At 46.4% G+C, this 11,607-nt stretch overlaps 1 protein-coding gene across 2 annotated transcripts in view; it reads left to right on the top strand.

Annotated features, from left to right (window-relative positions):
* LOC126556850 (B-cell lymphoma/leukemia 11B) overlaps positions 1–8,744 on the top strand; it is a 60,934-nt gene extending 52,190 nt beyond the window's left edge. For both annotated transcript variants that reach the window (XM_050212380.1, XM_050212381.1), the window contains one exon: positions 5,446–8,744. In XM_050212380.1, the coding sequence (XP_050068337.1) occupies positions 5,446–8,519 (3,074 nt within the window). In that variant the 3' untranslated portion in view covers positions 8,520–8,744. The remainder of the gene's footprint in view (positions 1–5,445) is intronic.
* Positions 8,745–11,607: the final 2,863 nt, after the last annotated feature.

Below are 11,607 nucleotides of genomic sequence, written 5' to 3' on the forward strand. Positions count from 1 at the left end.
GAGCTCGTGGCACAGGGATCGTGGCACGAGCCAGCCGGTTTACGCTGCCGCTTTAAATTAGAGACAACCGGGCAGGACTCATCACGAGACCTGCTCACGCGTCCGTCTGTTTTACGGTGTGTACGTTGTTTCTTTTATGTTCTTGTTACCTTCTCTCACTGATTTCCAATTCATGCTGCTTCTTTTTTTGGTTTGTTCTTGATCTGTGTCTTGTCTGGGCAACGACTCCTTTCGGGCATCCGGTTTGGGGTGGGTTTACATCGCTGCAGTTACGTACGCGGGATAAATGGGTTGACAATTAAACATCCGCCCGCGGGAATGAACGGTCGGCAATATCCCAACCGACTTTCTCGACTAGAAAGGTGTCGAAAGGGTTTGTGTGTGTGTGTGTGTGTGGGGGGGGGGGGGCTCCACTTCCTGCCTGCAACCCGGATGGCTTTCATCGTCCACGATAAATCTACTTTGCTCCGAAAAGCAACTCCTTTCCTAAGCTGATAATGGGATTCCTTGTCGTTTTCTTCCTTTTTGAGAGGTTGTGGCGAAAATTCGACACTACGTTCGTCACGGTGTCCATTTAGAGGGGAGCAACAAACAACAAAAAAAGGCCTGCCCAGGGTGACCATAAGGATAAGTGTCCGTGTATTCATGGCAACCACCGGAAGTGATAACAATTTTTCGTCCTTCGGCAGATTTAGTCTCGTTCTCGTCCTTATTTTAAGAGTTTTCCATTTGCCCTGCTACAAGGGTCACGAAGGTCCAAATGGTCAGATTTCACCCCGTTTTTTTTTTTTTCTTTTGGGAAAGTCTAAACACGGGATATGTAAATCACCGAAAGAAAACCCCACTGAGAAGGGTGCCCACCGTACGTGACTGCTTCAAGGAAAGGTGGGTTTGCCGGGGTTTTTTTTTTTGCGGTGGTGTTTTGGATGCCGCATCCAAAGGTGATTGGCAAAAGTGACCGGATTGTGGTTACGATGTGTGATTTATGTGCTTTAACCCGTCAGGTGTCACACCGGTAAAGAGTAAAAAGAAAAGGGTAAGAAGCTTATCCTTCGGCTGCTTGATGATGATCCTTTTTGGAAGTCATTTAGTGTGAATAAAATATTTCCCCAAATAAGAATCGACAAGTGTGCAAGTGTATGTTATGCTCACTTTCACCTTCAACTGTGGTCAATCAAGCAAAGTCTTCAGCTATCCTTTTTTCTTGTCCGTTCCTATTCCTGCAGCATCAATAAATATGGACAGGACATATGGTTAGTGACATACAAGTACGCCCGAATGTCGATTGGGTAATAAATTCTCTCAATATCAGATGGTCTTGGTTGGTGTTCAGGCGCTCCGTTCCTCCGAAAAATAGGCTGTAAAGCTAGATCCTTTTCGTTTTTGGGAGTCCTTTATCCCAGATTCGATCGTCCATGTTTGATTAATGGGTCACTAGCTTCCAGGAAGATCATTATCAGCTCATCTTTCGTTCTTTCAATAAGATCGTGCCCTCCTTCGGAAGGGAAAGGAAGAAACAAAAAGTGATCGATTTATACCTCACGCACCCCTTTAATGTTTTCTTGAAGGGTAAACACACCAAGCCAGCCTGTTGTAGGAGGTTTATCCTGATTTTTTTTCTCCTAATCTTATCGAATTTTTTTATCCACTGTTGGCCGTTCGTTTGATCAGTTGCTTTCGATTTCGGTCGGGCTCCAGCTGGCGTATGAATGTTTTATTGTTTAGTGACCCCTTTTTTTTTTTCGTTGGAGGACACCTAAACCCATACAGATACGTAAACGGAAGCGAAGAATCCTGCTGCCGGCTCGTGCTTAACACACGCAACACATAAATACACCGCCGGTTGCGCATCACTTTCGATTCATTTACATTCCAACTCCCGTGCTGCTTCGGACCCTTTGAAGAGGGCTTTTTTTTTCTCTCTCTCTCTCTCTCAGTGTGTCCTTCCTACCTTAATTCACTTTCGTTTGGTATTGTCGGCTCACCTGGCTTTGCTACCTTATGCGACGCACGCGCAGAGACCCAATCACCTCGTTCAAGTGCACGCTTTTCGGCTCCCTGAGGATCATGCTGTTGTGCGTGTGTGTTTGTGTGTGCTTTTGGGATATTACCATAAAAAAGGGGTGCTTCTCTTTAGCTCAGTGTGTTGTCTTATCCCTTTTGTCTCTTCTCTTCGGAAGCTCGCTTCCGCTTTCCAGATGAAAATGAAAGGCAAATGAAGAAGACAGCAGCAAAAAAAAGAGGGTTGCATGCTCACCGCTCGTGCTCGCGACATGCCACTCATCCCGGAAGGTGTTGATGTGGTCGGCATTTAAACCCCTTTTTTCCGTAGCTGTTTTTTGTTTGTATTAAAACCGAACGAGGATATAAAAAAATCATTTAGGAAAAACAAAAAGTTTGTCTTTTCTCTGGGGGGTCTCAACTTTTTATCGATTTCTTTTGCTACCGGTGAAAGGAACGCATCTTGTCTGTCTGATGCATTTTTGTGTGGCAGTTTTTGTCAACCGCTAATCATGCATTCTGAGTTCCAAATGGTGTTTTTCGATTTTTATTCGAACCATTTCTTCGGGAAGCTGCCGTGTGTGCTCAGCTGTATTTATAAGATCGACGCACAAACATCCCCGTCCACGATAAATGCACCACGATGCTCCACCGGCCCAGCCCAACGAAGGTAGTTTGTGTGGGCGCTTTAGCTCGCCGAGCTAAAGGTCTCCGTCGCGACCGACCGCCGTGGCGTTATTTGTTCATTAATCTTTTTTCTTTCTCCCTATTTTTCCACCCATATAAAACACGACGAGCAATGATTGTCGAGTACAAGATACACGTGGCACACCTTAAAACGTGTGCATACAAGACGAGATTTCGAGGACGACGCAATGGAATGCCAACCATCGGGATCGATCAACGATCGACACCGCTGTAGACATTATCGGTGTCTCGGTGGGGAAAGAACGATTCAACTTCCCGATGGTGATGACAGCCCCCCTCTCCTGGGGGAGGTGGGATGGTGGACAATTCCGAACGATTTGAACCACCAAGAACAATGGCCAAGGAAAATTGCCACACACACACACACACAGTAATTGCAGGGATCGCTTTCTTCGTTTCGTAAATGGGGCGTGTGGTTGCGCGTGTGTACGTCTCACTTAGACCGAGCAAAGGGCGAAAGATCTTGCAGACGATCTTCGGTTGATTAATTGTCATTGGTAGGCGAGGACCATGCGTGGATCGTTCGCACAGGAACGGTCAATGCGAGCGAGTGAGTGTGTTGCTGGCGGAAACAATATCATCCATTGTTCCTTAACTTTATTCCACCCACAGCACAGAAATGGGACTGTGAATTAGCACATGTCCTTTCCGTGTTTCTTACCGTTTTGACATGTATGAGTTCTCGAACTGCCATTTTCCTCGTCTATTTTGTAACGCTGCTCTAGAATAACAATTGGAACGCAGCCGACGATTAGCCATGATAAATGAAGTGAAAATCGTGTCGAATTTCGCTTTAAAGTAATCATAAAGCTTAACGAAATTGGAAATTCCTCCCAACTTCAAACCGAAAAAAACGATTCCTAGAGGGAAGGAAACATATGATGCACCTTCCAGTATCTAATAAATACCATTACCAACTGTTGTCCCCTGCCCTGTGGTTATCTCTCAACTCCCCTCAACTCTCAACACACACACACACGCTGGACAAAATCCGGCGCCTTACACCGTACAACGTTACGTGCCCAGAATGTGATGGCAGTGAGAAAATGTGTCAAAAATCGAGCCTCGGACTCCGGTGGTTTTGCTTTCTGATTCCTGATTAAGTCTTGTCAGGACAATAAAATAAATGTTGCTTCACGTCCCCCTTTCTTTATCATGTCTTGCAACGTATCGAAAGTGATTATGGTCACCCTGAGTGTACAGCGTTACGGGGACGACGTTCCCGGATGTTCTGGCCGTTCCGGCCGAACGGTCAATTGGATTCGGTAGTTTTTTTCAATCAGCGCGACTAAAAAGCAACCAAAGTTTTAAAGCATTTCACTTGGAAGGTTATGTGCTAACAACACACGGCCAGTAACGATGTGACACCCCTTGTGCCGGGCGTTGTCCTTGGTGTCACTGTAAAAACACACCGAAAACCGGCGAAAAAAAAAATTATTGTGGGTTTGATAATGGCTTTTCGTCCAGCTTTTCTTTGTTGTTTGCACTTGTGATCCTCTGTGTGTGTGATAGCTGCTGTTGTTTCTTTTTTAATAAAACACTATAAATTTCCATAAGGCAATATAGGATGTCCTCCCCATTTTTCGGTTTCGGTAGGTGTAAATGTGATTTTACAACTACAACGCTGTGGCCAGTAATGGGATGTTATGGGAAGCGAACAAAGCGAGATGGATTGTGGACGTACGTACGTGGGGGTGCGATGCGGCAATAAAACGTTTTCCCGAGGACCATCTGCTACTTCAACTCGTCGTCGTCCAGCGTGGTCCTTAGCGAGGGAAACATCTAGACCACCATTTAGACACCGCTACGGACGCTTCTTTGGAGCCTTCTAGCCTTTTTGGAGGTTACTTCCCAGTTCCAATGCTGGTGCGCAAGTGTCCGCTCATTGGTATTCAAATGATGCCCACAACGAATCGCGCGTATGTTTCTTCCGCAAAACTTTTCTTTGCAAACAAACAAAAAAACCAACCCAGAAAATAAGGGAAAATTGCAAAAATGGACCATATGTGGATTATGGACAGTTGAAGACGGCGTTTAACTCTGGCTGTATACTTTATTTTAAAGCTTTTGTCGGAAAATTGGATGCAAAAATTTGCTTGAATTCAAAATCACAAACACACACGGGGACAATTTTAAACCCACAATGGCTACTCGGCTACACACAGACTGCTGGGCGGTTGGGAATACACCAGGGCAAAAATTGCAGCTATTTTTTAATTAAAACATTGCGAGGTTTGCAGCTGTTTGATGCACACAAACGGTGATTCCCGGATGCAATTTTATAAACAGGACATTGCGAAATGGTCGACCGTGCCCGGCCACATGTAAATATTATGTCAATGCAAATCTCCCTTCGCGTCTGTTCGCTTTAATCCTCGCGCTGTTTTTTTGGCTTTCATATTTTGCCAAAGTGGTGGGAATTAATACACCCGATTGCCGCGGGAGTAGTGGAATTCCATTCCACGAAAACTACCCCAGTTTTTGCTTCCTGTTTTTTTTTTCTTTTCTCTGGTCTCGTTTTGGTTGTTGGTGATGTGGTTCGTTGCAAATATTTATATCATTCCATGGTACGGTTTTCTGGTTCGTGTCCGTTTTTCGTTCTGCTCCCGGAATCCTTTGATCCCAGGTGGCATGCTCAAAGTGTATGCAGTTGCGTGCGACATCGGTGCTCGTAATGTTATTTATTTTTAATCTTGCTTTTCTCCTCTCGTTCTGCTTGTTCCCCTTTTGATACAGAGCCCAGCAATTACGTGTGCTCCACGTGCAAAACCAAGTACCATTCGGCATGGCGGCTGGTGCAACACGTACAGCATGCACACGGAGTGAAGATTTACGTTGAATCGTTAGCGAGCACCGGTAACCAGGATGGTGGTGCAGCACCGACAGCGGAATCCGATGCACCAGAATCGGCAGCCGCTTCGGAGGAAGCGAACGGACCGGTTACGCCGCTTCCGGAATCACACAAGGTGACCGACATTACTAGTGACGAGCCGGAAACGGGTTCACCGCGTTCCCGATCTGTAAGCCGTAGTCGACATGAAGTTTCGTTGGAGCGAGAAGAAACACGGCAAGAGATCCGGTCTCCAGCTCTGAAAGACTCGAAGGATACGCCCAGCAATGGGTTGGAGTTGGTGACTAGCGCTCCAATCGAGAACGGTGTGGACGCTGAGTCCGACGGAGAGATCGAGGTGCGAACGAAGCGACCGAAACTAACCAACACAAGCAGCAGCAGCAGCAGCAGCAACAGCTCGAACGGAAATCACAGTACGGTCAACCACACCGTGGAAGTTGCCCTGGCACTCACAAGTCCTCAGGCACTCACGACCTCCACGACACTACCATTACGGCAGTCGACCACACCGCAACCTCTAGCCTCCTCGTTCATCGCCGCCGCTCCTTCACCGTCCCATCCCTCCCAACACTCACCACCATCGGCCAGTGTGGTCACCTCAACACCCACCCTAGCTTCAGCACGCAGTGAATCGACACAAAGCCTTCCACCAACGTCACTGCGTGCCCACCACTCGCTACTGCCACCACCAGAACTTCATCCGAACCCGTTCGGATTGCTTCGAATGCCACCGCACCATCCACACAGCCCACTGTTCGGCCGAGCACATCACGACTTTCGCATGGAGCACCTCATGTCGGAACAGTTCCGCAGCCATGGGCTTAACCTTGCCGCAGCGGCTGTTGCAGCCGCCAACCAGCTAAAGTCCCACAGTCAGCAGTTCAATCCGGCCACCGGTGCGACCGCATCCGAGCGTCCTCCTTCGGCTAGTGGAGCCGCCCTAACGCTCACCCCTGGCGGTGGTCTCGAGCCACACATGGACTACTACTCCCAGCGACTAAGGCAGCTCGCCGGTACGACGAGTCCGGGTGCCAATCTTACCTCCAACTCCTCTAACTCGCCGAGTCCCCGCAAGCAGCAACACTCACCATCCCACTTTGCCAGTCCCTCACCTTCCCAGCTGCCTCCAACGCCGCTGACCAACAACTCCCGGCCACAGAGTCTCACACCGCCGGAAAAGCACACCGAACTGCTCGGCATGGACACGGGCAGTATCAGCAATACACCGCGATCAGCCTCGACGCCACCGAACAAGCAATCGATTCAATCCGCGTCCGACAATGCGCTCTACTCGTGTGAGTTCTGTGGTAAAAAGTTCCGCTTCCAAAGCAACCTGCTCGTCCATCGGAGAACGCACACCCGGGAGTTGCCGTTCAAGTGTACTAGCTGTGAGTTTTCGTGTGCGAAGGATTCGAAGCTAAAGCAGCACATCAAGATGGTCCATGGAAGGCGGCGTTCGTCGGCGGCTGTTTCGGAACCGGACTCGGGTGCTAGCAATGTGGACTCGATCAAGAGCGATCCGGACGATACGGACAATGAGCTGATGGAGGATCTGGATGCGGATGGAGATGACCATCGGCGAATCGCGCACGATGGTGCAGATGGAGACGATGACAATGGGGAGGATGATGACGATGACGACGATGAGGATGAGGATGAGGACGATGAGGCCGAGGACCTCAGCATGAGCAGTACCCAGAGTCAATCGAAGAAGGATAGTAGTGGTGGATCGTTGCCAATGTCTACGTCGCTCGTTGGCGAGTTGATGGATAAGTTCGGACTGTCCAACATCGCCCAGTACTCGGAAGCGTACAAACAGGCACTGCAGGAATCGGGCAATGCGCTCAAGCTGCAGCTAACGAGCAAAGACCGCGACAACAACAACAGCGCCATGGCTATTCCTGGACTGGCGGAGAAGCTAAACGGATTACCCACGGCGCTGCGCATCAAGCAAGAGTTGGCCAAAAACATGCTACAGCACCACAACGCCCAACTGCCACAGGTTCCTTTGTTCAATCCGTTCGAAAATCCGTTCGAAGCTTCCAAACGTATGAAGCTCGAGGGTAGCGAAAGTTGGTGGGGTCTCCCCGGGCTCCACCGAGGTGACGCACTGTTCGACGAGATGAAACCGGGCCGGGATGGTAGCGTTGGACGGGGATCAAGTGCCGCCGGCTTGCTGCAACCGATGATGAAGAAGGAGAGCAAGTTGCGCAACGATACGTGCGAGTTTTGTGGTAAGGTGTTCAAGAACTGCTCCAACCTGACCGTCCACCGACGAAGTCACACGGGCGAGAAGCCGTACAAGTGTGAGCTGTGTTCGTACGCCTGTGCACAGAGTTCCAAGCTGACGCGTCACATGAAAACGCACGGCCGGCTCGGGAAGGACGTCTATCGGTGTCGATTCTGCGAGATGCCGTTCAGTGTGCCGTCCACGCTCGAGAAGCACATGCGCAAGTGTGTCGTCAATCAGGGTAAGCTTCAGCAGCAGCAACAGCGCGAACTGCAACACCTTCAACAACAGCAGCAGCGAGAACTGCAGCACCACCAACAACTGGCCGCCCAGCAGCAACAATTAGCCGCCCAGCAGATGGCACTCGCCGCTCACCGTGATCGGGATCACCATCGGGAGCGGGAACGGGAACGGGACCGTGACCATCACCATCAGCAACAGCCACCACCACCACCGCCACCGGTCGCAATGCTAGCAGCCGCCGCAGCCGCCTCACCTTCGCACGTTGGACCGCCTCAGCTACCGCCCGGGTTGCTGTTGCCTCCGCTACCGGCCGCCGTCGCAGCAGCAGCAGCAGCAGCCGCCGCTGCCGGTGTTACCGCGGACGATAGTGGTTCCTCCTGCTCACCGTCCGGTTCGTCGGCATCATCATCAACAGCCGCCGCCGCTGCTGCAGCTGCCGCAGCCGCAGCAGCCGCCCTAATCAAGGAGGAAGCGGCAACGGCATGACTTTATCCTCCCTGGAGTGGTTACGAACTGCCGCCCAGTCGGATGATGTCCCGCATCTACTAGCTGCCAGCGCCAGCCGCCTTCGACGGCCGACGGCGGACGATCGGTCACGGCATGCAGCCGAACGTATGCCCTGACCGTCCGTTCGTCCATTGCACGGATGCGGTAAGCCTGTGTGGGGGACACGATGATATAAGCACAACGTGATCGATAAGCAGTAAGCAGTAAAAACACACACAAAAACATATTATACCCTCCTTCCCACAGATCCCACATACCTTCCTTGTTCTTGTTTCTAGAGGCATTAATACCAAAGTTACATTACTTCAAAGCGGTGGCCGTGGCGGACGCCATTCCGAGATACAGGTTTTTAGAGAATCGGATGTTCTCTGTTGCTTTTTGATTATTTTTTGTCTATCTAAGGATGGTTTTAGTAGCAGAAAACAATTCCACATTCACACGTACACACATATGTGCGCGATTTTGTATATATTAGCTGTAAATTACTATCAGATAACAAGAAAAGACGCATCCGGATGAAACAGTAAAGGCATTTATAATAGGAAGATTTTTGCTCTTTGTTTGTTCAATGCGAGCTGGCACACACATTCACACACACACAGAGAGGCACACGTGCCGATGGTTAAAGTTTTTTTCGTCAAAATTTATACTTACGTTTGGACACGAAGGAACACACAGTGCTGTGCCAGCCGTGCCGACGAACGTTGTACAGTATTTTAAGCACAAGCGCAAGTGAGAAGTGGCAATTATAAAGAGGAGAAGAAAAAAAACACACACAAAGTAAGTGACAAATAAAATTTTCGTAATGCGATACACTAAAGGAAAACTAGTGATTTAAGTAGTATTAATTCAATACAGAAGACATAAACAAAAACATAAACACACAGAGAAGAAAAAAGGACATTCAAATAGAGAGTGTGTGTAAAAGAAAGCAGCAAGTTAGAACAATTGTTGGGTTCGTGCGAGCGTATGAGCGAGTGAGTGCGAAACGCGCACAAGCAAGGATGTTGGCCAGTTGTAATTTATAGTTCTTTCTTTTTTTTTGCGTTCTTGTGCTGCTTATTTCCTCTTAGGAATGTTGTTTTGTTGATTGTGAAATCGAAAATTGGCCTTCTTTATAGGATAATTGTATCGTTTTATCGGTGTTTCACCTTTTTCTCCCTCTCTCTCTCTCTCCTTCTCTGTTGTTTCTTTTAATCTTTTTTAACCTAGCCAAGTGTTGTAAATGTTTGTTTTTCTCCTTTTCCTTTTTTCCTTTTTTGTTTTTGTTTGTCACTTTTCACAACCTTTGAACCTGTACCATATAGCAGTTACATTTTAACACCGATTCGATTGTTTCCTTCCTACTTACGTTAAGACTGATTATAAAGAAAAACAATGATAAATTGCCTTTGGCCTTCTTAAAAGTATGTACATTTTTTTATTATTATCTCCCTTATTGTTTTTATATAAACGCAAACATTTGATACGAGCGAACCGACAGCATATTTATTTCAGTTTAGTGTGTTTAAACAATTCCCTTCAGCCTGCCCCTCCGATGAATGGACTTTTCCTTCTCCTTCTCTCTTTTTCACGCTCTCCTTCTCTTCTCGGGGGTTGATAAAGGATGAAATGAATTGTTTACACTTTCAGACAGCGAACCAGCTAATAAAGTGTAGCAGAAGGATGGTTTGAATGTAAAACAAGGCTTGCAGGTGAAGTGAATAAAGATGAATGTAACAAAATGATACAATCTAGCGAAAGATTGTTGTTAATTCTGTTTTTGTTTGGTTTTCGTGCGTTTATCTTTCCATTTTTTCCCCTTTTTTTTGCGAATGCATCCATTTTTGTACATTCCTCACGTGATAAATCAAGACTTTTTCCAAATAGACACAATGACACAATGAAAAGCGGCTCCATTGCTCCACCTTATTGTAGGGAGGAGTGATTACTTTAAACTGAAGCTGAAGAGAGTAGAAGACAATGGGACAGTTTGAAACCAGTAAAATACTTTTACAGACATACTAACATGCACAATACACTGCAACCAAAATGGACGCGGAAACATGGACAGTAGCATTGTGAAGGACACTCACAGCATAAACAAACAACAAAAAAACAATGAAAGATTCCTATTAAACTTTATGAATTTATATAAATGTACAAATTGAAGCTAAGTGTTCTAAGAGGCAATTGAGCTGACCAACACGGAACGATCGGACCGGTGATGTGCGTACGTGTGTAGACTACACTGGAACCAGTACCGTTTCGCTGTAATCTTTTTTTTTTTTTTTGTACGATAAACACATTAAAATAAACAGACAAAAACAAAAATGGCATTATAAAAATAAATCAAATCGTATCAAAACATAAAACGGCTGCGAAACGGCATCTCATTCCTTGATGTATGTGTGTGTACGTGTGTGTACTAGCAGCAGAAAACATACAACCATTGTTCACCTTAGAATGATAATCGAAAGTGAATAAGAATGAAGCGAAAGAAAAAGAAAGAAAACAGCAAACATGGCAATTAATAGAAATGTAGCATAAAACAATGGGAGGCGCAATGAAATGTGCAAAAATGGCACAAGAAAAAGGAAAATTTGAAAATGAGAAAAATATATATATAAATAGAGCAAATTATAAACAAAAAAACAACGTTCAAGAGTGTACAGAGGATTAATTTGGAAAAGAGAAAAAAACAACACACACACACACATGCGCGCACAAACACATACAACAGCGCACCGAATGCGTAGAGTATTGGGAGGGAGGATAAACGTGTGAATGAAATGAAACAAGAATGATAAAATGGAAAACACAGATTAAAAAATAATAAACACAAAATCACTTATATTGTATAACGACGATGCAAAAACAAAACGTACTTACAAAAACAAACAACAAAACCACGGTAAATAAAAACTATAAATGTTTACAAAAATGAAACACCCATTTTTTATTATACATTAAACCTACTTTCTCTATCCGAAATAAACCTGGTGAAAGATTTATGGTAAATTTATGTGTTAAATATTGCACGTTTTTATATTTTGGAAACTATATTTGAAATTTAAAATAAAATCTA

The sequence above is a fragment of the Anopheles maculipalpis genome, chromosome 2RL (genome assembly GCF_943734695.1).
Source record: "Anopheles maculipalpis chromosome 2RL, idAnoMacuDA_375_x, whole genome shotgun sequence".
In the NCBI taxonomy this organism is placed as follows: Eukaryota; Metazoa; Arthropoda; class Insecta; order Diptera; family Culicidae; genus Anopheles; species Anopheles maculipalpis.